Source organism: Aquarana catesbeiana, linkage group LG02 (genome assembly GCF_042186555.1).
Source record: "Aquarana catesbeiana isolate 2022-GZ linkage group LG02, ASM4218655v1, whole genome shotgun sequence".
Taxonomy (NCBI): Eukaryota; Metazoa; Chordata; class Amphibia; order Anura; family Ranidae; genus Aquarana; species Aquarana catesbeiana.
In genome coordinates, this window is record NC_133325.1 from 447,921,203 (window position 1) to 447,946,964 (window position 25,762).

The window sequence follows — 25,762 nt, forward strand, 5'->3', positions numbered from 1 at the left end:
GTGAACAAATTCATAAAAACAGCAACATAGCATTGTAATCATTAAACATAGCCATAATATTGTAATAATACATGTGATACAGATATGCAAGATCTCTAACCCGACGCGTTTCGCAAGCTTTCCTCGCTTCATTAGGGGCTGATGTGCATATCTGATGTCTGTAAAAACAGATAAAATATATATTAGAGTATCGGTTATGATTGGACAAAAGCAAGAAGCCTGAACCGATCATCCCATACTTACTTGTCAGACAAAGGCTACAAAGACTGAACCCAAACAGGGGTCGGCAGAGGGCATCTCCCCGGGGAGCTGAAGAGATGGAGAACTCAGCAAGGAGGACCGAGGCCAGACTTAGGGGGCAGCATGGCAAAAGAAAGCGTGGGCCCAAAATGCTCCCATGTGTCTAGCAGGGCGTACTCACTGTATAGAATATATAAGTATGAAGTATGTATATGGTTTGATTGAAAGTGTCTTGAAAGTATAGAACAATGTGCATCATTACACAGGGTTCAAGAGTATCCTACAGAGAAAGTCTGAGGTGATTACATTGGCACTGTCATAGGAGTATGCGGTATGTGCTAGATGCAAAGTATGCAGAGGTGTCCTGCAGGTCATGGGAGGAAAAAAGGGTATGGAAAGAGAGTATGGAATGAAGTGGAGAGGGGCAAATGAGAAGTGAGGTGAAAAAGAAAAAGAAAAAGGAAAAGAAAAAAGAAGAAAAAAAGGAAAAAAGGAAAAAGAAAAGAAAAGGAGGGAGAGGTGGGGGAGTGAGGAGATGTGACAGGGTGAAATAAAAAAATAACAAAAATACAAGACAAATGAACTGAGGGTATAACGATAAAATCAAGAAAAAAAGAGGGGTAATGAAAAAGTATATGAGTTAGAATGTGGATCAGAAACACAAGGTGTACATATGGAGATGAAATGCCCAAAACATCGTATTTAATGAGCGAACGATGTTTCCTACGACCGATTACTGTGCCCACAAACATGAAAGTCGCCATTTTAAACAGTACAACAGTAAAGAAAAGCACATGGCGCAGCATGCAAGTAATAATAATGATAGGAACACACGACAAGTACTTTTTAGAAGCACTCTCTTTATTCTTCTATACTGATCCAGCTCCCTCAGTTTCAGGTCTGACCAGGGTTTCCTTAATTGCTCCTTGGAGCGTCGTACCCCAGAATTCTGCTGCAGACTCTTGACAACTTTAGTCATGATCTTGGCCTTTTTCAAATTAGGGTTGTGTACGGTCCATGCTTCCCATCATAGTCCTTCCACCTCAATATGTCCGTCATCTCCACCATGTCTACAAAGGCCATATTGGAGGCCTTAAATCTTTGCCTCCGGGATTGGGACATTTCGGTCTCCTCCTCCTCGTATGTGGAATTACCACACACTTGCTCTTTATCCGCCATGTCACTCTTATTGCACGCCGAAGAGAGAAGGGGCGGGGAATATTCTAGAAAGAACGTCAGGGGCGGGCGATGCGGGCGGAGTTTCACGCATGCGCAGTGTATATCAAGCTAACACGCATGTGTCGTACGTACGATCTGTAGGCGGAGGAAGGACGAACGGAAGTGGCGAGCGTCCTAAACGAAGGTAAAATTTGAACTTGGCCCATCACAGTGGCCTATACTGCTTCAAGATTGAGGCCTATATTGGGATAAGATAATGAGAGTTTAGGCTGACATTAGTGTTTTTGTCTTGTGTATTGTCTTACAGTAAAAATGAATCACTTCAAGGACCCAGAATTCATGTCCAGTTTCATAGACAGATACAGTCAGATGAGGAATTTGTGGGAGGTGAAAAACACCTTATATTATAATAAACAAGCTAGGAGATCAATGCTGGAGAAACTTCTGGGATTTGTGAAGACTCGGGTCCCCGATGCAACCATCCAGTTTTTGGAAAGTAAAATTGGGATCTTGAGGAACATGTATAAGAAGGAGCATAATAAGATCCAGAAATCACTCAGATCAGGAGCAGCAGCAGAGGACGTGTATGTACCCAGGCTGTGGTACTTCAACAAACTGCGGTTTCTGGACAACCAGACTGAAGCCAGGGAATCACTTTCTACCCTTCCCTGCAGCCTTCCCTCCACCCTTCCCTCAACCCCAGCAGAGGCTGACGAGGAACAACCTGGGCCTTCCATCCTGGAAGAAGTGGATGCGCCCAGCTGGAGCCAGGTATATTATTTGTAGACATATTTATTGTCCTAATATTAATGATGTTAACTAGATGTTATAATTGATAACTAATTAATGATTTAAAACAAAGTGATTTACATATGAATAGACAGTAGTGGCCAAAAATGTTTGGGACAAAAAAGAAAAATGCTGGGGTCAGAATGATAGTCTTTCTATTTATTAACATTCAATTTGCAAGTCATGACCTAAAAATTGTGTGTGATTGATGAAGCAAAAACTAAAACTATGTCCCTTTTTTATACACAGGATGAGCTCAGGCAGGAGGAGGGTATGGTAAGTGGCAGGCAGGAGGAGGCCGTGCCCAGTGACAGCCAGGAGGTGGCCGTGCCCAGTGACAGCCAGGAGGTGGCCATGCCAAGTGACAGCCAGGAGGTGGCCGTGCCCAGTGACAGCGAGGAGGTGGGTGTGCCCAGTGTCAGCCAGGTGGTGGCTGGCCCAGTAGGAGCCTCACCCAATCCCAGGTGCCTCCCCTCCGCCTTCCAACAAAAAGGCCCAGGAAGGTGACGATGACGGATGAGGCAGCACTGGACCTCATTAGGGAAGCGAGTGATATCCTCAGAAGCCAACCTGATGCTGAAGAGGCCTATGGTTGCTATCTAGCCACAAGATTGTTGAAATTGGAGGAGGGCCAATGCTTCCTCTGTGAGGGAATTATTGTAGAGGCCCTTCAGAAGGGGTTGAAGGGCCAGCTGACAGAGAACAGCCATGTATATGAGCTTGCCCATCCTCCTCCTCCTGCCACAAGTCCACCACCAGAGCCACAGCCTCCAAGGAAGGCTGCAGGGAAGGCTGCAGGGAAGGGTGCAGGGAAGCGTGGAGGGAAGGCTGCAGTAAAGAGAAGAAAGTGATGGCCTGGGTTCAGTCTGGTCTGACAGAAGACACAGGCTGGTGTAGTACCACAGCCTGGGGATATAGATATCATCTGCTGCTGGTCCTGATCTCTGGGAGTCCTGGACCAGATTGGGCTCAAAATTATATGCACTCCTCAAGATAACAATTTTTTTACACAGACTTGATGTGTACCCTGGGGCCAAAAGGCTTCACAAATTCCAAAAGTTTCTCCAACGTTGCCTTCCTCTTTATTTTGTTACCCAGAATAAATGGATATTTTATTTTCAGAAAAAACTTGCCTATGTGTTTTTATAAAAATAGGACAGATTGTTTGTGAGTAGGCAGGTACATTTCAAAAAGACAATGTCAAATCAACAAGGGACATCAACACCAACCTCCTTGAGGTTACAAAATATTATATTAATATTATTGTGGTAACTTGACACACCAAAAAAAAATAAATTATGGAGATCACTAGAAAATTTTTTTTGCAATAATCAAAAAAAAGAGGAGATCTTGATGAAATAAAAAATTATAAATAAGATGACTATAAAGAATAATTCAAAACATTATTCTGGACATCTGGCTTTAAAATAATAAAAGATTATTAATGAGATCACGAGAAATAATAAAGAAATAAGTTTGTGAGAACTCTGTGTGAATATAAGCAGCAAAACAACTTCATTCTTCGAGCATTATAAAGCACAAAAGATTGCGCTGCATTAAAAGATCACAGAATTTGCAGCGTGAGGAATGTGCTATCTCCATTACGAACGCTAGTTTTACCAGACCGAGCGCTTCCGTCTCGTACTTGCTTCAGAGCATGCCTCATTTTTGGTACGTCGGAACAGCATACAGACGAGTGGTTTTACAGATAGCAATTAGTTCCGTTGGAAAAATTTAAAGCATGTTCTATATCTAAGTCCGTCTGAATTTTCGATGGGAAAAGTCGGATGGGGCATACACACGATCGGAATATACGATGAAAAGCTCCCATCATACTCTTTCTGTCAGAAATTTTCTCTCGTGTGTACGCGGCATTAGGTATCTATATTGGAGAGAACAGCATCCAATTCATTGGGCAGTATAGGTAAGTATCTCATATGTCTCATAAAGAGTCTAAAGAGAATAATTAAGTTGTAAGCATATATTGAAGTATCGTAAGTAAAAGAGTGTGAAACTGGGCATTTCTACAGTGACTGATCTAGCCTGTGGTGTTTTAGTAGGTCTACATGGAGTGGTGGCACACTCCAGGGAGCACCACAGGCTAGATCAATCACTGTAGAGGTAAGTGCAATTTGACTAATAGACTGAAATTACATTTACTTTCTGGGCAATTTACTGCATATGATTATACCCCAACAGCACTTTCCCTTCCTTCTATAGTAGATACAGTATCTCACAAAAGTGACAATGTAAAGTAGTGAGTGTACAGTTTGTATAATGCCCCATACACACGGTCGGACTTTGTTCGGACATCCCGACAACAAAATCCTAGGATTTTTTCCGACAGATGTTGGCTCAGACTTGTCTTGCATACACACGTTCACACAAAGTTGTCGGAAAAACCGATCGTTCTGAACGCGGTGACGTAAAACGTACGTCGGGACTATAAACGGGGCAGTGGCCAATAGCTTTCATCTCTTTATTTATTCTGAGCATGCGTGGCACTTTGTCCGTCGGATTTGTGTACACACGATCGGAATTTCCGACAACGGATTTTGTTGTCGGAAAAGTTTATAACCTGCTCTCAAACTTTGTGTGTCGGAAAATCCGATGGAAAATGTGTGATGGAGCATACACACGGTCGGAATTTCCGACAACAAGGTCCTATCACACATTTTCCGTCGGAAAATCCGACCGTGTGTACGGGGCATAACAGTGTAAATTTGGTGTCCCCTCAAAATAACTCAAACACACAGCCATAAATGTCTAAACCGCTGGCAACAAAAATGAGTACACCCCTAGGTGAAAATGTCCAAATTGGGCCCAATTAGCCATTTTCCCTCCCTGATGTCATGTGACTCGTTAGTGTTACAAGGTCTCAGGTGTAAATAGGTGTGTTAAATTTGGTGTTATACCTCTCACTCTCTCATACTGGTCACTGGAAGTTCAACATGCCACCTCATGGCAAAGAACTCTCTAAAGGATCTGAAAAAAAGAATTGTTGCTCTACATAAAGATGACCTAGGCTATAAGAAGATTGCCAAGACATTGAAACTGAGCTGCAGCACAGTGGCCAAGACCATACAGCGGTTTAACAGGACAGGTTCCACTCAGAACAGGCCGCGCCATGGTCGACCAAAGAAGTTGAGTGCACATGTTCAGAATAATATCCAGAGGTTGTCTTTAGGAAATGGACGTATGAGTACTGCCAGCATTGCTGCAGAGGTTGAAGGGGCAGGGGATCAGTCTGTCAGTGCTCAGACCATACTCCACACACTGCATCAAATTTGTCTGCATGGCTGTCGTCCCAGAAGGAAGCCTCTTCTAAAGATGATGCACAAGAAAGCCCGCAGACAGTTTGCTAAAGACAAGCAGACTAAGGACATGGATTACTGGAACCATGTCCTGTGGTCTGATGAGACCAAGACAAACTTATTTGGTTCAGATGGTGTCAAGCGTGTGTGTCAACAACCAGGTGAGGAGTACAAAGACAAGTGTGTCTTGCCTACAGTCAAGCATGGTGGTGGGAGTGTCATGTTCTGGAGCTGCATGAGTGATGCTGGCACTGGGGAGCTACAGTTCATTGAGGGAACCATGATTGCCAACATGTACTGTGACATACTGAAGCAGAGCATGATCCCTGCCCTTCGGAGACTGGGCTGCAGGGTAGTATTCCAACATGATAATGACCCCCAAACACACCTCCAAGACGACCACTGCCTTGCTAAAGAAGCTGAGGGTAAAGGTGATGGACTGGCCAAGCATGTCTCCAGACCTAAACCCTATTGAGCATCTGTGGGGCATCCTCAAATGGATGGTGGAGGAGCGCAAGGTCTCTAACATCTCCCAGCTCCGTGATGTCATCATGGAGGAGTGGAAGAGGACTCCAGTGGCAACCTGTGAAGCTCTGGTAAACTCCATGCCCAAGAGGGTTAAGGCAGTGCTGGAAAATAATGATGGCCACACAAAATATTGACACTTTGGGCCCAATTTGGACATTTTCACGAAGGGGTGTACTCACTTTTTATGCCAGCGGTTTAGACATTAATGGATTTGTGTTGAGTTATTTTGATGGGACAGCAAATTTACACTGTTATACAAGCTGTACACTCACTACTTTACACTGTAGCAAAGTGTAATTTCTTCAGTGTTGTCACATGAAAAGATATAATAAAATATTTACAAAAATGTGAGGGGTGTACTCACTTTTGTGAGATACTGTATATGCATCTGTCAATGAATATGCTTTGTATTGGGGGTCACCATTTGTATATACCCCTTGGAGGCACCTGCTGCAATCAGGTTTATATCTCTCTTTTTGCAACAAACTTCATTTGCAGAAATGCCTAGTTTCACACTCTTTTACTTAAGATCAGATTTTTTTTCAGAGCATAGGTACAGGAACTCCCCCTTTCTGAATCACCCCTTTTCTCCACTGTCTGCTGCCTGGTTCCTCTGCTATATGAATCTCTTATGACAAGTTTTTCTGACACCAAGAGAAAAAAGGTGACGGGGGGGGGGGCGCTCCAGCACACAGCCTGTGATTGACATCCTCAGCTCTGTTCCTGTGTGCTATGTGAAGGGGGGTCTGTCCCTTCCCTCCAATCAGATTTGCTTCCTGTGCTCTGCAGAAGGTAACTTCAGCTCTCTGCCCCCTTTTTTCTGACAGCTCAGACAAGCTGTAAAAATTCTGGACTTCGAATGGCTGTAGAGGAGAGAAGACTGCAGATAAACAGGTACAGCTTATATAGTGTCTTCACAAAGGTTTCTCTAGCATTCCTGCCCCAGGGTGCAGAGCCCCCTGCTGCCCAGGCCTCAGTCTATTAATTGGCTCTCCTTCCATCTTCTGGGCACACCTCCCCAGGCATTGGCTGAAGTCCCATAAATATTTAGGCCCCCTGTTCTGCTCTTCTTCCCACTATACTTCTACAAGTCTCTAGAACAGTGGTACCCAACCACCGGGCTGAGGCCCACTACCGGGCCGTGGCCTCTCTGCAGCCGGGCAGTGGGTGCGGTGGGGGGCAGGCGGCACAAAAGAGAAAGGCAGACGGGCGGGCAGATGAGAGAACTGGGTGGATCAGAGAGCTGGGCGGGTGGATTAGAAAAGTGGGCTGGCGAGCAGAGATGATATAATCTCTGTCCGCCCGCCCCGCATCACTGCTCATCTGCCCTCACAGCGCAGGCCTCTTCAATGTCGGAGCTGTGGCGGGGAGCAGAGAGATGACATCATCTCTCACCACCCACCCCCATCACCGCTCACCACCCACCCCCCATCACCGCTCTCCCTCACTCAAAAATGACCACTTCACAGAGGCCTGTCTCTGTGCTAAATGAACCAGTGCTGCCACAAATGCAGTGACAATGCACATCTGGTGGCACTGGCAGGCGACGTGGAAAGTGACATTCCTCATCTGGTGGCAAGTGACAATCTGCATCTGGTGGCAGGCAACATGGCAAGTGACATTCCTCATCTGGTGGCAGGCAACGTGGCAAGTGACAATCTGCATCTGGTGGCAGGCGACGTGGCAAGTGACAAACAGAATTATGGTATACTCCGCGCTCAGGATATTATCAGGTTACACCCTCCCCTATTCGGTTCCCAAAGGAAACTTACAAAGAATAAAGAGCAAAAAAGATGGGGTGAGTGGCGCTACCCTAATAACTATCGGGTGTGGGTAAACAGTAGAAAAAGGTAAATAAGGCTCCTTATATTTAGGAAAATTACTCTCCCTAGTTGTGCAAAAATGTGCAAAAAAAGTGCACCCTCTACGTGACAATACTCAATTATAATTGTACAAACATAATAAACCAATCATAATGACCTTATAAATATATAAAATGTAAATAAATAGATAAAATAGTGACATATAAGATGACCAATAGGCTAGTCATATATAGTGATAGATAGATAATATTGTTATGTTGAACCATGGATATCCTAAAGTCATCAACAATACATCAACAAAGGGTTAAAAAATTATATTGCAAAAAAGAATATGCATATAAAAAATTATCAAGTGAAAAAAAGTGGCAAGTGGCAAGTGACAATCTGCATCTGGTGGCAGGCAGCGTGGCAAGTGACAATCTGCATCTGGTGGCAGGCGACATTCCTCATCTGATGACAGGTGACATGGTAGATGACATTCCTCATCTGGTGGCAGGCGACATGGCAGGTGACAATCCGCATCTGGTGACAGGTGACGTGGCACGTGACAATTTGCATCTGGTGTCAGGCGACATTCCTCATCTGATGACAGGTGACATGGTAGATGACATTCCTCATCTGGCAGCAGGCGACGTGGCAGGTGACAATCCGCATCTGGTGGCAGGTGACGTGGCACGTGACAATCCGCATCTGGTGGCAGGTGACAATCCACATCTGGTGGCAGGTGACGTGGCAAGTGACATTCCGCATCTGGTGGCAGGCAACATTGCTAGTGACAATCTGCATCTGGTGGCAAGTAACAAGCTGCATCTGAAGGCAGGCAACATGGCAGGTAGGGGTGCGCATCTTCACTGGTCTCACAATTCGATTCGATTACGATTATCTGGTCAATGATTCGATTAAATTCCGCGATGCATCACGATGCATCACGATTACCGATGAGCTCCCACTTCCGCTTGGGCCGCCTAGGCGGCCCTTCCACCCTGCAATCTTCTGGGACCCATCACAGTTCCCAAAAGATTGCCCGGCTATGCAGGAAAGCACAGTGAGACATGCGCACCTGGCTGTGAAGCTGCGAGCTGTCACAGCCGGATGCCCACAGTAGTATTGCCAGCGCTGTGGACAGGCGGGGGAGAGAATGGACACACACACACAATGCACGGGCAACCACTGGTGCTGACAGTTCCTTGGCATTCCTGTTTGCACCTTCCAGCACACTAGGAGTTAACAGTGGAATGTGCACAGGGTAGCCAGGGACCTGTCAGCACGGAGCGAGAGGTGTAAGGTTACTGTTAAAATTACTTTCTTTTAATAAATTCTGTGTTACAATGGATGATGTGCCCCACTGTAATGTGCTTTTTAAATAACGATGTCACTTCATACCAAATTTCACTGTATTACGATATATCCCGGTCATGTGACGCCCGTCCCATCCCTCCTCTCTCTCCGCTCACGTCTCCTGAGTCCTGGCGTCAGCAGGGAATTCTCAGCCCCGCACGCTGACTATAGCTATCGTATCAGAGGCGGGCGGGGCTGAGAACTACTGTATTTATTGGCGTATAACACTCACTTTTTCACCCTGCAAATTGGTTGCAAATAGTGTGTGCGTGTAATACGCCAATACTGCAATTTGGGCTGCCTCGGAGAGAACGGGGAGGGGAGCGGGACGAGCGCCGTCAGATTACATACAGCGAGAATCTCCTGTTTACACAGCGGCCTCTGTAATAGGAAGTCCCGTCTCCTGGGCCAGCATTGGACCACTGTTCTGTCTATCATAGAATCTGGTCCAGGAGGCAGGACTTTGTATTAAAGAGGCCGCTGAGTAAACAGGAGATTCTCCTGTATGTAATCTGATGGCGCTCATCCCGCTCCCCTCCCTGAGATGGGCATTAATCAAGCTGCATTGATGGGCAATTGTGAGGCTGCTGATGGGCATTGATCAAGCTGCATTGATGGACAATTGTGAGGCTACAGATGGGCATTGATCAAGCTGCATTAATGGGCAATTGTGAAGCTGCAGATGGGCATTGATCAGGCTGCATTGATGGGCTATTTTGAGGCTGCAGATGAACATTGATCAGACTGCATTGATGGGCACTGACCCTTATTTTGCTTCAAAGTTCTTTATTTAGAATTAAAGTTTTTTTTCATGAAACTTCCCTTTTAAAATGAAGGTGCGTGTTATACGCCTGTGCGTGTTATATACCGATAAATACGGGTATTTCATTTTATAGTACAATGTAATAATAGAAATAATGCGCTTCAATCATCCTGACACCATATCAACCATGGTGCCCTGATGATTAAAGCGCCAATACCAGTCATTGCCCCAACAAATTGGCCGCGAAAAATGGCTTACCCCCCCCATGCAGCTGGTCCCATGGTGCCAAAAAGGTTGGGGACCGCTGCTCTAAAAGACAGGGGGAAGTCGCAGAACAGCAGCCTGTGAAATAATGAGCAACCCCTGCTCCACTGATTAAAGAGGAGCTAAGCTACATTTACCTAGCAGCCTGCTCCATCATAGAAGGGTGCTACATGTGCAAGTAGTAAATAGAAGTGGACGCAGACACAGTGGCTGAACAAACACACTCACATGTCAAATTTTGAATGAGTGTACACTCAGATATATGCATCTGCCCTGGCTTGCAGATTTTGACATAAGATTGTGTCTGTGTTGGTGCTGCATGTGCATCCATTTCTATAGACTACTCATACGCAGCTCTGAAGTGGATGCGCCTGCATCTGCCAGCGTCTCTGCACGTAGAATGGGACTAATCGCTCGTCTCAATGAGCCCTTACAGAGCGGGAAGACAGCCACTGAAGACAGCATCTGGTGCCTATTTGAAGACACAGAGGGGACGATTTGTAACAGAAGCATACACCAGTAGGTTCCAGGACACACACCATTATACATAACTAATGTGTATAGTGCTTTCACCCTGCCCCCCCCCCCCCAAAAAAAAAAATTATACCAAACTTCAAGCAGTATTAAACTCAAAAGCAAACCAATTCCTAGATGTAATGGCTGTATTTGTTTTCTTTTTTAGGCTTTCTTCTATTTTCATCTGGTGATCCAGCCAGCAAGTCTGTTGTTTTTCACAGCACAAACTCTAGCAGGATGTCTTATGCCGCATACACATGAGCGAACTTTTCAGCATCAAAAGTCCGACAGTCTTTCCGACGGACTTTCGATGGAGTTACGACGGACTTTCGAACGACCGGACTTGCCCACACACGAACGGACTAAAGTCTGTTCTTTTGAACGTGATGACGTACGAAGGGACTAGAATAAGGAAGTTGATAGCCAGTAGCCAATAGCTGCCCTTGCGTCCTTTTTTGTCCGTCGGACTAGCATACAGACGAACTGATTTTTCGACCGGACTCGAGTCCGTCGGAAAGATTTGAAACATGTTCCAAATCTAAAGTCCGTCTGATTTTTGACAGAAAAGGTCCGCTGAAGGTCCGCTGAAGCCCACATACAGTCGGATTGTCTGACGGATTCGTTCCGTCGGACCAGTCTGGTAGAAAAGTCCGGTCGTGTGTACACGGCTTTAGTTTACAGGAATGAGACAAACCACTTAACACTGGCAGGGGTGATTAAAAATGATCAGCTTTTATTTATTCGTGTAATATAGGAACAGGAAAAAAAATGTTTGCTGTAACTGATTATAAAGTGTGAGCTGGAGGTTAGCTTCAGTTTGTTAGTGGTTCTAAATCTGCTAATACATTTAAAGTGATTGTAAATGATTACCTTGTAAAATAACCCATTCAGTTTAAAATAGAAATGAAAGGTAAAATGTGTGTATAGATATATTAAAAAAGAAATCATTATAAAGACCTTTGTTTCCCTTTTTTATAATTGATCACATTTGTTCTGTTCTTAGCTACATAAGAGCTGGGGGAGGAGAAGCAGCATTACTCCGAGCTTCCTAGTGAATGGCTGTGCAGGGGGGGGGGGGGGGGTGTGTCAGGACAAGTCTGATCATTGGAGGAGAGCAGACAGAGTTCCCAGCATAGCTAGAGAACTGACCACAGTGTGTTCTCCTGCTTAATGTGGTCAGTTTTTAATAGGAAAGCAAGAGGACTAGCAGTAACACCAGGGATTGCACACAAAGGAAGCAAAACAAAGAAAACAGGATATCTTTTCATACAAGTACATGGTACAGCAGGCACATATCAGGAATAAGAAATGTTGTGGTAACAAACGCTTTAACACTCTCCTTCCCCCAGACTGAAAATGCTGTTGTCTGCTGTGCCTCCTGTGTTCATTCCTCCGGAGTTGTCTCACTAATACAGGAGGTGTGCTACTGGCCTGATCACCAGGGGAAAACAGAAGGGGAAAGCCTAAAAAGAAAATGAATGCAGCCACTCCTAATGATTGGTAAGCTGTAATATAATACATTTTCATACCTCCCAACTGTTTGAGATGGAAACGAAGGACACCTATTAGCAAACGTAGGTAGGTATTGGACACACCCCCTGCCACGCCCCCTTAAAGGAGAATTACACAAAAAAAAATGATTAGTTAAACCCCCAAGTGCCTTTTTACCACTACTATTCCTTTATACTGGCCTTTGACATTTACAAATGCAGCAATGTAGAAATCAGATGAAAGGTTTAGCACTGGGAAACACTTTTTGAAAGATAAAAATTGCATTTTATATGCAACTATATAGATCAGACCAAAATGAGGGACAAATGAGGAGGAATGAGGGACATTGCTCCAAATCGGGTACAGTCCCTCGAAGTTTTGGGTTCAATATAGCTTTCAGTTAAAAAATGATAACTAAAAAGTACAGATTTAAGAACATTTGGCATTACAAGTATGAGCAATACTTGCACCCTCCAATAAAATATAACATACACCACCATGTTATTGTTTGACCTTTATTTTTTTTAAACAATGTACTGACTCTGTCAAGAGAAGCAACAGATTGAAAACTGATCTCCACATCTCTTCTCCTTGGAGGACCCGCCCCCTTCCTGGCGCAGCAAAAACGAGGCTTGGCACTCATCCCGCACTGCGCCTGCGCCCCGGGCTATAACAGGAAGTGCCGCCTGACGTAGGTGACACCTCCCGGAAAGCGCTGCGCAGTGGACAAGGTCAGGTTCGTCGGGTGAAGATGGCCGGCCAGGTGCAGTTGCTTCGTGCTAGTCTCCGTAATGTTCTTTTCGTGCAGATGAGGCGCTCTTCTGATCAGGTGATTGGAAGAGGGGTGTTATGACTAAGGGTATAGGCCGGTAATCAGGTTTGGGAGAGGTGAGGCAGATCAGGGCTTGTGTGTACAGTACAATTTTCCAGGACTTTATCCGAGTTCTTTCTCTTCATTCCTCCGCAATGATAGTAGTTTTATCATTCTGTGGATGAATGCCTTTAATGATTTGGGCTTGATATTAGATTCAGTGAATAAGGAACACTTACCATGAAAACCGTATATCCTGGGGCAAGGGATATGCAAAACAACAAGTCCCATCATGCCTCTGGGTGTCATGCTTGTGGCTGTTAGTCTTGCTATGCCTCATGGGACTTGTAGTTCTGCAACGGCTCTATCACATGGAGTGCTCTGTTCCCCTTATTAGGGGGATCTGTGGACAGAATGGGATCTGTACGGGACAGATGTTGGTGTTCTGACCTCCATACATGTTCAGTTTGTGTCTGGTGAACCTGTGATGGGGTTATATACATGGACTTGTGTCCCTTTACATCAGACTACTTCTGATCTGCCATGTTTAGGACCAGGTTGCACCATAATGCATGTGTTTGCAGCTCTTTTTGACAGCCTATTCATTTCAGTGGGCTTCCAAATGCACAGGAGTGTGCAAAATAGTACAGCAGGTGCAACTTTTAAAATCGCTCCACACCAAACCACTTGGTACTGTAGTACCATAGGTTTTTGCTGGGCGATTTTCTAAAAAAAAACACAGACACAGCACTGGTCATGAGGAGCTGCGGGCAGGAGTTTTCAGGTGAGGCCGCAGCTTCGGCCTAGTCCGCAGGCTCTGGCCTCGCGGACTAGGCCGAAGCTGCGGCCTCGCCTAAAAACTCCTGCCCGCAGCTCCTCGGCACTGGCGCGGTGAAAAAAAATCTAAATATATCAATTTGCTTAAATTTTGAATCGATTTGACCTCTCAACTCGATTCAAGATTTAAATCTATCCCCCCCCCCCCCCCAACTCTACCGCAAGCACGTGCGAGAATGTGAAATGCATTGGGGTGACTTCAAGGGTATATTTAGACATGGGTCTAAAGCAGCCTTTCTCAATCTTTTCAACCATGAATAACCATTGAAATAAGTGTGGGTGTTGTGGTGGGGTGTTTTTTTTTTTTTTTTTTTTGTCTTGGGAACCCCTGCTAAGAAATGACTATATCTACAACGCATGATGGTCACTAGAAAGAATACTCCTTACATTTGTGGTCGCTGGGAAGGATTACCCCCTAAGGCTGGGTTCACACTATTGTGAATTGGATGCAGGGTTTCCACGCATCCAATTCACATAGCAGGAGATTGTGACAGGCTCTCTATGGAGCCGGTTTAAACATCTCCACAGTGGCTCTGGTGCTATTTGCACAGGAGCCCCGTGTGTCTCTTGGTCCATTTCAGGTCTGAATTCAGCCAAAAATATTTCTGAAATTGGACTTGAAACAGTGAATGGCGACATCCCTGCTGTGAGCCGCTCCATGCTGCAGTGTGAACCCAGCCTTACAGATCGGTGAAGTCAGTGGGAACTTTTCTGAGAGGCAGATATCTGTCATTGAGCATGGAACCACTAGCAACTTCTGAAGAAACCCTGGTCTAAATCTACCTCTCTTCTGAAGCCCAATTTGCCTTTGGATCACACTTCAGAGGCAGTTGACCGCCAGCGAGGTGATGCTATACCTCCCCCTTTTTTTTTTAAATTTGTTTTTTAACCCAATTTTTGCAGACAAACGCAGTATGCGTTGCATGTAGTTGTGGAATGTTTGCCCTTCTGAATTTGTTGCATTCGGCTGGCTTGCCACCTGATCTCTACATGTTTTCTAGATTTTGCCGCAGACACAAATCATTGTGACTGCTACCTATTGCAGCTTAAAGCAGAACTCCACCCAAAAGGGAAAGCTCTGCTTGCTCGCACCTTCCACTGCTTTATTTGGCACTTTTTGGGGGAGCGGGTACATAGTTTTGACAGGTATCCACTCCTGCTTCTAGGTAAGATCACAGCACCGATCTGAGTATTCCTGGAACCGCACAGGTCCCAGAAGGCAGAGGGACCATTCAGAAGTGCAGTGTGACTCACTCATGTGCAGTAGGAAACTGTTAGACCCCTTTCACACCGAGGGCGTTTTGCAGGTGCTATAGCGTTAAAAATAGCGACTGCAATCTGCCCTCAAACAGCTGCTCCATTGTTTCCAGTGTGAAAGCCTGAGGGCTTTCACACCGGAGCGGTGCGCTGGCAGGACGTCAGGAAAAGTCCTGCTAGCAGCTTCTTTGGAGCGGTGCGTTTACCGCTCCTCCCCATTGAAATCAATGGGGCAGCGCTGGGATATTGCGGGCGGTTTTAACCCTTTCTCGGCCGCTAGCGAGGGTAAAAGCGCCCCGCTAGTGGCCGAAATGCGCCGCAAATCCGACAGTAAAACGTCGCTAAAAATATCGGCGTTTGACCGCTGACGCTATAGGCAGCTCGGTGTGAAAGGGGTCTTAGTGCCAGTTTCCCTTAGTGAAGATGCTGGTATCTGCATCCAAAGTCGATTGAAGAATAAGCTCGGGGTGCCGAGATCACTGAATCCCTGGACAGGTAAGTGAACTTATATTAAGGCCTTGTGCACACTGGACGTTTTTGGATGTTTTTACAGCTTTTTGTTTTTGGCTTCAGATTTTTTTTTTTTTTCTCTACAGTTAATAAGCTCTCTAGCATGTTATCCTATGTGTCCATGCACACATAGGCTGTTAACATTGTTTTTGGCTGTGGGTTCTGAGAGAAGTTTTTCAGCTGTAAAAACACTGTAACGTTAAACGCTCAAACGTGGCTCACTGGTGTTTTTGATCCCATTGATTTAAAAACAAAAAAAACCCTGAAACTCGCTGCAAAGCTACTGGCATTTTCATAACATCCAGTGTGCATGAAGCCTTAAAGTCAGCAGCTACAGTATTTTTTTTTTTTGCCTGGACCGGAGCTCCTTTTTAACCACTTGCCGACCTCCGGTATACGTCCTCACTTTGAGAACGGATATTGTTGTTATGGCAGCAGCTAGCTGCCATAACCCTGGTATCGATGTGTTCGGCCGGCGGTCAGCTACAAGATAAGTCTCTGCGGCGAATTCCCCGTGAGACCGCTTTTATCAGCAGTGGGAGAGATTCCCCCCGTTGCTTATTAGAGCCGTCGGCAGCGACGGAGGCGATCCGGTCCTCTCGGTGGCTGTGCATGGAGACGAATGAGGGGGAGATGGCCCCCACCCGTCTCCATGACATTGCAGGGCGGAAGCGACATCAAAACGTCACTTCTGCCCATAGTTTTTAAAGGGGCATTTTTTTTAAAATTGTATTTTAGTGTAAATATGAGATCTAAGGTCTTTTTGACCCCAGATCTCATATTTAAGAGGTCCTGTCATGCTTTTTTATTTTTTCTATTACAAGGGATGTTTACATTCCTTGTAATAAGAATAAAAGTGACATTATTTTTTTTTTTAATTAAAGGTTAAATAAATAAGAACATTTTTTTTTTTTTTTAAATGTGTCCCGCCGAGCTAGCGCGCAGAAGCGAATGCATACGTGAAATGAAAACTGTGTTCAAACCACAGATGTGAGGTATCGCCTCGATCAGTAGAGTGAGAGCAATAATTCTAGCCCTAGACCCCCTCTGTAACTCAAAACATTCAACCTGTAGAATTTTTTTAAATGTTGCCTATGGAGATTTTTAAGGGTAAAAGTTTGTCGCCATTCCACGAGCGGGTGCAATTTTGAAGCGTAACATTATCTTTCACAATATAAAAAAAATTGGGATAACTTTACTGTGTATGTATGTATGTATATTCTCTCCAAGAAAAGTGCGCTTGTAAGACCCCTGCACAAATACGGTGTGACAGAAAGTATTGCAATGACCGCCATTTTATTCTCTAGGGTGTTAGAAAAAAAAATGTATAATGTTTGGGGGTTCTAAGAGATTTTCTAACAAAAAAAAAGTTTTTAACTTGTAAACACATCTAAAAAAGAGGCCTGGTGGTTAAGTGGGGGGAGAATTCGGCTCAGCCATGCATTTACTGTCCCCCACACATCTAAACTTGGACTAGCAAATTGGGATTGCATCCCTTTCCCCTATTTGTTTTTTCTGGAACTGGATGGACTTCGAGGTAGGTGGGTGTAAACGCACACAAGTTCATTTATATCAGCCTGCCTATAGAGCTTCCAACAGGCGGACCTGATCAAAAAGCCTGTGTGAAAGGGGCCTAAGGTGGTGTTTCTCGGTCCTCTTCTTTCAGGCAAGGCAGCCTTTAAAATGATGCATGGTCTTGAGGCACCCCATTCTAATACAGGGGGTCCCCGACTTACGAACATCCGAGTTGCAAACGACTCCTACTTACGAACGGGGCCCAAGTGACGTCACTGCCGGCCGAATCTTCCTCTCCTTGCTGGAGTGAGCCGTTCCTCCGTTCCTGGCCTAGCTGCAAAGTTAAAGTGCCCCCCTCGTCATCCTGCCTGCCTATCCACAGGCCTGGTACGCTAAAACTGCCTGTCGTGGCCGTGGCCTTGTCAGACCTAGTGAAGCCTCCAAGATCCCCGGTCTTTCCTGGGCCGCTGCTAGAGCTGCACAATTAATCGTTAAAAGATCACGATCTCGATTCACCCCCCTCTGACAATCTCTTGAGGAGTGTCTCAATTCTTTCATGTAACAAGTATACAGTTCTCTGCTTACTCTGGCAGTCTGCCAAACCAGGCATTCTGCCAAGATTTTAACAACATTGTAACTCTTCTGCCTTAGATCAAAGGGATAAAACTTCTGTGTGAATAGGCAAGAAGTTTAACCACTTAAAGTCTAAACCTTTTTCTGACACTTGTTTCTTACAGTTAAAATCTGATTTATTTATTTTTTTTTTGCTAGAAAATTACTTGGAACCCCCAAACATTATTTTTTAGCAGAGACCCTAGAGAATAAAATTGTTGGATTATTGCATATTTTGTCACATTGTATTTGCACAGTGGTCTTTCAAACGCAATTCTTTGGGAAAAATACACTTCAATGAATTAAAAAAAAAAAAAAAAAAAAAAAAAACGAAACAATAAAGTTAGCCCAATTTTGTTTAATGTGAAAGATGTTACGCCGTGAGAGAATCGTGATCTATCTTCTAAGCAAAAAAATAGCAATTCTCCATTTTAGCCAGAATCGTGCAGCTCTAGCCGCTGCCCCGCAGAGGTGCCCCACGGCCGGCCTGCCTGGACTCGGATCACAGACACTGCTGCTTTCACCATTCATCCATCTCCTTGCTGTGTCTCCTGTCCCTGCTGTCAATGTAAACCGTGAGTGGGGAGAGCTGTGCTCCTCCCCTCTCAGCTGTGACAGGAAATCTAGCACAGTGCTAGGACTCCTGTTTTGGAGGTGACAGGGCCAATAAAGAGAACCTGTCACTTCCAATTTAGTTAAGTGAAAAAAAAAATTGATAAAAAAAAAAAATTAAATACAGTAGTTTAATAAAATTAAAAAAGTAAAGTAAAGAATAAGAAAAATATTAAAAATAAGAATTATACAAAAATTAAAAAAAAGACTGGATTTGCACTTAAAGGTACTGTTCCGACTTACAAACAAATTCGACTTGAGAACAAACCTACAATCCCTATCTTGTTCGTAACCCGGGGACCCCCTGTACAAGGACACTGTGCTGGTGCCTAATGTGTTCCTTATCAGCCCATGACATGATCAGTTTTAGAATGCCAGCACACTGCCTAAGGTTGTAATAGGGCAAAAAAACAAACCTGTGGCTTTGCATAACAAAAGGCAGACTTGATCCAAATTGGTGGCAATTTCTGGGCATTTTACCATGGCGCCCCGGATGAAAGAGGTTATCATAGGAAAGCCTCCATAATGATGCATGTCATTTCAGGGGTGGGGTGGAGCAGACAAGGTGGATGGTTAAAGTTTAACTGAAGGTGATCTGTTAGAAGGGAGATGTCTTCCTTAGGAAGCAGAATATACAGAGCTATGGGGATTGTTGGAGAACACAAGTCCCACTGCGCTGCTCATTTTAACAGTGCTTTTTGGCTGCTAGCAGGGGGTTAAAAACTGCCGTGTTGGCGCAACTTGGAAGTGCTGCCCATTCATTCCAATAGGCAGGGTGTTTTGGGAGTGCTAAATACAGCGCTCCCAAACTGCCCCAAAGATGCTGCTTGCAGGACTTTTCAGGAGGTCCTGCAAGCACACCGCCCCAGTGTGAAAGGAATCTTACAATCCAATCGGGCAAACCACAGACCCTTAAGCAGCCCATACACAGAGTGAATTTGGTTGCAGGAAAGAAATTCGCTTGATTTCCCCCATCAACACAGACAGTGCTGACAGGGGAATCCTTCCCATCGGGGGCGGGGTAAACCAGTGATTATCTCTAGCAGCTGCTATAGCAACTAACAATCTCATGTAAAATGCGTCAGGCTGGTTGTATTCAAGTTGATCGATCAACTTGGTACAATTTGCCTGTCATACATGGTTCAAATCTCGTCCAGTTCCTGCTGAACCGGCCAAGAGTCAAACCGTCTAAGACCACACCTTACATTATATACTTTGTTGGTAGATCAAGCTATACTGAGTTTGTACAGATAAATTGTATGGTTATCTTTAGATCGAACAAAAACTATGTAGTGCAATGGCCTGCCTGATTGGAAACATATTGGTTAGAGAAGGTGGGTACTCATATTTTATTTATTTATTTTTTTTATTTTTATTTTTTTTTTAGCACTTAAAGTGCCTGGGGAGCAGTAAAGCCACAGGTGGTTAAGCTGTAGTTTTACCGCCCCCTCTACCACCCACCTTAACACTGACATCTAGGTGCTCGTGGCTGTACACACTGCAGTAAAGACTAAACTGCACGCCACATTTCTCAGGCGTTGCCGCCGCCGAGCTTGATCAGTTCAGGTCTATGGAGCCAGGCTGCAACCACATGCTGTGCATGTGATTGCAGTGTGGTAGTGCGCCATTTATATGGGCAAATCGGGCAATAAGGAATCAAATATTGCATCCTAACCGCCTGTCAAATTCCCCTTGAAAAGCTATCCAAGTGCAGATCGCTCTTTAGAGGGTTGCTGCATGTGTGAACAAAACCCTTAGGGCCCATTCACACCAGGAACTGCATGTGGAACTTCCTGTGATTTTCATGCAGTTCTGTGTAGAGCAACCTCAGCCTTATTAACTTTGGGCTGAAATCGCACCGCACCAAAAGCAGTGCATGCACTACTTTTTGAAATGCACATCGCATGGTATAAGTGGGGGCAAACGCTCTGCGTTTTGAGACCTGTGTTTGGGGTGTCCCAACACAATCTGCTGACCCGCACAGCAGAATGCAAGGGCAGTGCGATTGGAATGCGATCTGGGAAACTGCATGGGAACGCGACCTTACTGCACTGCATTCTAGTGTGAATGGGCCCCTAAAGCAATTTTGTTGCTTGAAAGAAATGCTATAAAAAGCCCACCAAAATAAGTTTAACCCAAAGACTGTCCTATGCATTTGCTGGGGGCTGCAGGGCGTGGGAGTTAAATCATTCAAGGCAGGCTAACCTTTTATTCAAAGTGCACTGCTATAAAGATGGAACTCTGTACAGTATGAAAATCTGTGCGTGATCCTCAGCTTTTATGCTAAAAATAGACCTGAATAGTGCATGCACATTAGTCATTGGAAAGCCGGGTACTATTTTAGGGGTAAAAAAAAAAATCTAAGTTTTGCAGAATGAATAAGTACCTGTTGATATGCAAACGACAAATGTTAATTGACAAATTGGCGGGGGGACTTCTTCACCACATGGGTATGTATACATCAGGGAGTGCCTTTTAGCCTAGGTTCACACTGACGGCGGAAATTAAATTGTGCGAGTTCAGTAGAACTTGCACGATTTCATTTCCGCATGTCAGTCCCGACTTTAGGGGCGATTTCAGAGACATCTGTGCGGGTTTCTGCACAGATGTCCTATTAAAATTGCACCCCAAAGTCACCAAAAGTAGTACAGAAACTACTTTTGAGAATCTGTGCGGCGTCGCAAAGTCGGCGTTGCACCGATTTGGACGGTGCCTTTGCCGGCAATAGCCACCGATTTTGGCATGTGATTTGACATGTCAAATCGCTGCAATGTGAACCAGGGCTGAAAGCCAGCAAGCGCCTTGAGTAATGAATGTCTCTTTGATTGCTGCTGAGTGAATCTTCAGTACAGTGACTACACAGTTCAGCTGAACTCACACGATTTCACTCCTGCATGTCCGTCCTGATTTCGGCTGCAATTTCTGACATCTCTCCAGGTTTGTGCACAGATGTCAATGGAAATCGCACCCCAAAATCGCAAAAAGTAGTACAGAAACTACTTTTTGAAATCGGTGCAGTGCCACAAATGCAGCGTCGCACCGATTAGGACAGTGCCATTGTTGCCGATTTGACATGTCAAATCGCACCAATGTGAACCAGGGCTTACGTTCAGAACTCGTGGTAGAAATGTAGGCTCTGAGATTTGTATGCAGTACTTTAAATTTCTTTTTTTTTTTTTTTCCTTCACAGTTGGGAGAATTGGGAAAAGGTGCTGGTAAAGGCGGTGGAGGCGGAGGATCTGTGAGAGATGCCGGAGGAGCTTTTGGCAAACGTCAGGCTGCTGAGGAGGAGAGATATTTTAAGTATGTTGGTTTATCATTTACCTTTTTGGATTGAAGACTGTTCTGCTTTACTCACATTAGAGCTGAACTTCAGCCTTCTCTTCAGTCTTGCAGTTGTACATGTATGAAATGACATACTCTGATTTCAGTGTAAGCTTCTCACAGTGCATTTGAAGCTGCAGCTAGCCTACCCCATTTTCTAGCTAGAGTAGGGGTCCCCAACCCCCAGGCTGCAGACCGGTGCTGATCTGTGGCCTGTTGATGACCATGCTGCACAGCGGGAGGTGTGAGTGTCAACCATGGTCCGCATGGGGCTATCGCAGACCGCAGTCGCTGCTAATCACCTGCTGTGCAGCCATGCCTGTGTGTCCTTTCCCGGCCAACAATGTCATCCTATCAACAGGGGACAGTAGGAGCTGCAGATCGGAATGGAGCGCTCCCACCACCCCCTGATCTGCTGATACAGGGATTGAGCACAGCCTCCTGCCAAAGGTAGGAGTTCTAAGCAGGGGGGCCCAGAGATTAGAATGGGGAAAGGGGGGGGGGGGTTGCAGGAGCACTGTGATGAAGTACGCTATGATTGTTATGGGCACTGTGTTATAAGGGGGACTGCCCAGCCCCCTTTTATGTTACAGTGCAGTCCCTGTTACATTAATGTAAAGGGGGGGGCTGTAATGTTAAGGAGAATTGAGGACACTGATATAAGTGGGGGGGTTGTGGTGTGAAGAGGAGCTGAGGACAGACCTTGTGAATATCCTGTCCTCTGATCAGTTCACCAAACACGCGCTGTCTCTGGGAAAATTTGCTGCCATGAAAACGGTCCCTGGTGCCAAAAAGTTTGGGGACCGCTGAGCTAGAGGATGTCCAGCACAGCCCTTTCCTCCCCAGCCCAACTGCCCTGTTAATTTTTATTGGACTTCAGTTCTGGGGGTTAAACATCACATGCAGGTGTTGCCTAGGCCAGTGTTTCTCAACTCCAGTGCTCAAGGCGCCCCAGGTCATGTTTTCAGGCTCTCCATTATTTTGTACAAGTGATTTCATCAGTTTCACTGCCTTAGTAATTAATACAGCCGTTTCATCTAAGGGAAATCCTGAAAACATGACCTGTTGGGGTGCCTTGAGGACTGGAGTTGTGAAACCCTGGCCTAGGGCAATCTCCATGCAAATGCAGCCTGCCTAGAATTGCCCTTTCCTACAGACATAAACCTATCAGTGCATTTTGATGGCTATGTATAGCACTCTGCTGACCCCTTCCACCAGCTGTGATCTGCTTGCATTGCATAGAGCAGCACAGACTCAGTGTTTGCTAGTTCTAAAACAGGGGTGTGCAACGATGGCCTTCCAGCTGTTGCGAAACTACAAGTCCCATCATGCCTCTGGGAGTCATGGTTGTAGCTGTCTGTTTTGCAATGCTTCATTGGACATAAAGTTCCACAGAAGCTGGAGGGCCACATTTGCCCACCCCTGGTCTACAGTAAGGTATGTAATAAAACAAACACATTTAAAAAATTCACCTTAATCCCAGACTTGGTACTGTTATTCAGTAGGGTCTAGTTCAGGGGTAGGCAACCTTTTGAGCAGTGTGCCCAAAAATGTTTTCAAAGAAATTGAGCGTGCCGATTTTATAACAAAAAAAATGTCAACTTCACACTCTCAATCACGAAAAGGATATTTATTTACTTATTTTCTTTTTTATATAAAGTAAATGCTGTAAACTACTTGAGTAATGGTGACTAATTAACATCCTGCACTCTCGTGGCTCAGATCAGCCCCAATTCCTGCACCTTCACCTCAGATCACTGTACCCCATGCAAATCTGCTCCACCGCTGTACCCCCATGCTCTTCTGTCTCATCACTGAACCATCTTCTTACCTGGAAACAGGGACCGCTCCTCCCTAGCAGAACTGCACCCAATCTCTTCCCATCACAAGAGCTGACGATTGCAGCTACAGCAAAGTTAGATAACCAATCAATGTTTCCCATCTTTTACAATGTGTCGGGGCACCCCCCCCCCCCCCTAGTGCAGGTGCTGTGTGGGGAATTGTGAGATTGGAATGCATTACATTAGTGTCTCAATGACCTTTCCCTGCCCTGATGATAGAGAGGGAGTCGTGTGCTGGGGGTTGCCCACCCCTGGTCTAGTTCATAGATTCCCAAATTGTTACGAACAACCACCAATAATAGTACATATTTTCTGGTTTGTACTGTCGGTACAGGCTCAGGTGATGGAAACCTTCCTTCCTTCCGTATGAAAGGGTAGAGGGCCTGACTAAATTTGACTTCACACTTTTTTTTTTTTTTTTTTTTTTTTTTTTACAATCTCCTTTTTAGAATTGTCGAATCTGAATGAGGTACTGCTAAACAATTACCCATTTTGATTAAAGATTAAAATTGTACACAGTTTGCATAGCTGTGTACAGCCACCCATAGACATGAATGAGAGAAGGTGGCTGTGTACATCTATGCATGGTCATTTGCGTAAAGTAATGCACTGAACACACTTTGTGTATGTGTGCACGCACTAATTAAAGCAAATGGCTGTGTACAGCCGCCTACACCTTTTTCATGTCTGTGGGCAATTGTACACAGCTCTAGGACATCAGCACGCCAGAAATACGCAGTGTTTCTACGCTGCACTGGCAAATTTTGCCCATGTGCATGTAGCCTAAATCTGACAGGCGTAAGGTATTTTTTTAATTTGTTTGGAAAGGCCTGGAGATCACATTGCTGAGATATTAAGGGCCCATTTACACCAGAAACTGCACATAACTGCGTGTTTTTGACTGCATGTTTAAATGCATTTGAAGCACGTTTAAATGCGTTTTGCACTTCGCTTACCACTGCGTTTGTAGTGGTTTTCTATACTTTTTTTTTTGGCTTGGCCTTCATGGCTTAAAGGGGCGTGGTGCATTTTGAAGCACAGTGCAGAGAAATGCAGCATGCTCTTGGAGTGCAGTTTAAAATGCATCCAACTGCGTAAGGGCCTTTCAGCAATGGTAAACTCTAGTTGATGCAGCATTTCATAAGTCGCACTTGTGTTTCGATTCACTTTTATCATGTCTATAGAGAATATGTAACTAATTCTATGATCTCCTCTGCTATATCCTGCAGGCAAAAGGAGAAGGAGCAGCTAGCTTCTCTAAAGAAGCACCATGAAGAAGAAATCCATCATCATAAGGAGGAAATTGAACGGCTGCAAAAGGAAATTGAACGGCATAAGACCAAAATTAGGAAACTGAAAGATGATGATTAGTTTCACTGATCTGCTTAGGTGTTGCTTACTGTCTTTTGGGAGAACATACCATTAAAAGCTTATTTTCTTCTGTGACATGGAGTTGTGATATCCTTAAATATATCAATAAAATAATGAATGTCAGCCAGTTAAGTACTAATACTGCAGTGTTTTTCTTTTGAAGTATTGCATGGTAAGAATTCTAGAAACAATAAATGGTTTGGGGTGTGTGGGGTTTTTTTTTTTTTCTCTTCTTCTTCATACAAGCATTTGAAGCAGAACTTCACTGGATCTGAGCACCAAAAACACTATTTTTCTCAAGTCATCTTCCAGGACGGCACACCTGAGAGATGAGAGGCTCCTCCCCACAGGAAACACAATCAATCAACAGCTGTTTTAAGTCCACACCCTTCCCCCTGATCCTCAGTTTTTGATTGTGTGTTTCTCCCTACACGGCGAAACTGTTTGTTTTTTTCCAAATGACCGAAGCCTGGGGCTAGTGGTCTCCCCCTGGGAGCCGGACCAAATGCCTGGGAAGCCTCTGGGTCTGGCGGGATATATTTATCCTTCCCGGGGGGTTCCCCTATCCTTTCCTCAGGGGGGGGCAGCAGAAACTGGGAAAGCCCCCCTGAGAGCTGAAGGCCCCTGGGTACAGTGGTGCCCCCAGAACTTCAGGGGCCTTTATCCTGTCTCCCCCCCTTACCTGTCCGGATGTCCGTTCAGACGGGGGTGCTGGCCGTCGGTTCTTTCCAGGGGGATCGTATCCCCTGACTCCTGGGTCCCTGGTAGCTCGTGTGGGCTGCTGGGGAGGGCACCGCCTGAACGACCCGCGTTCTTACCCAGAAGGG

The 25,762-nt window shown here is 45.1% G+C and overlaps 1 protein-coding gene across 2 annotated transcripts; it reads left to right on the plus strand.

The window, feature by feature from the left end:
* The first annotated feature begins 12,863 nt into the window (after positions 1 to 12,863).
* On the plus strand, positions 12,864 to 25,067 carry ATP5IF1 (ATP synthase inhibitory factor subunit 1). Of its 2 annotated transcripts, none has more exons than XM_073615575.1 (3): positions 12,864 to 13,008; positions 21,590 to 21,702; positions 24,794 to 25,067. In XM_073615575.1, exons 1-3 carry the CDS (start codon positions 12,997 to 12,999, stop codon positions 24,933 to 24,935), a joined length of 267 nt encoding a protein of 88 aa, XP_073471676.1. In that variant the 5' UTR covers positions 12,864 to 12,996; the 3' UTR covers positions 24,936 to 25,067. The 2 variants fall into 2 exon arrangements, with proteins under 2 accessions (XP_073471676.1, XP_073471674.1); XM_073615573.1 differs by having other exon boundaries at positions 12,897 to 13,074.
* The last annotated feature ends 695 nt before the right edge of the window (positions 25,068 to 25,762 follow it).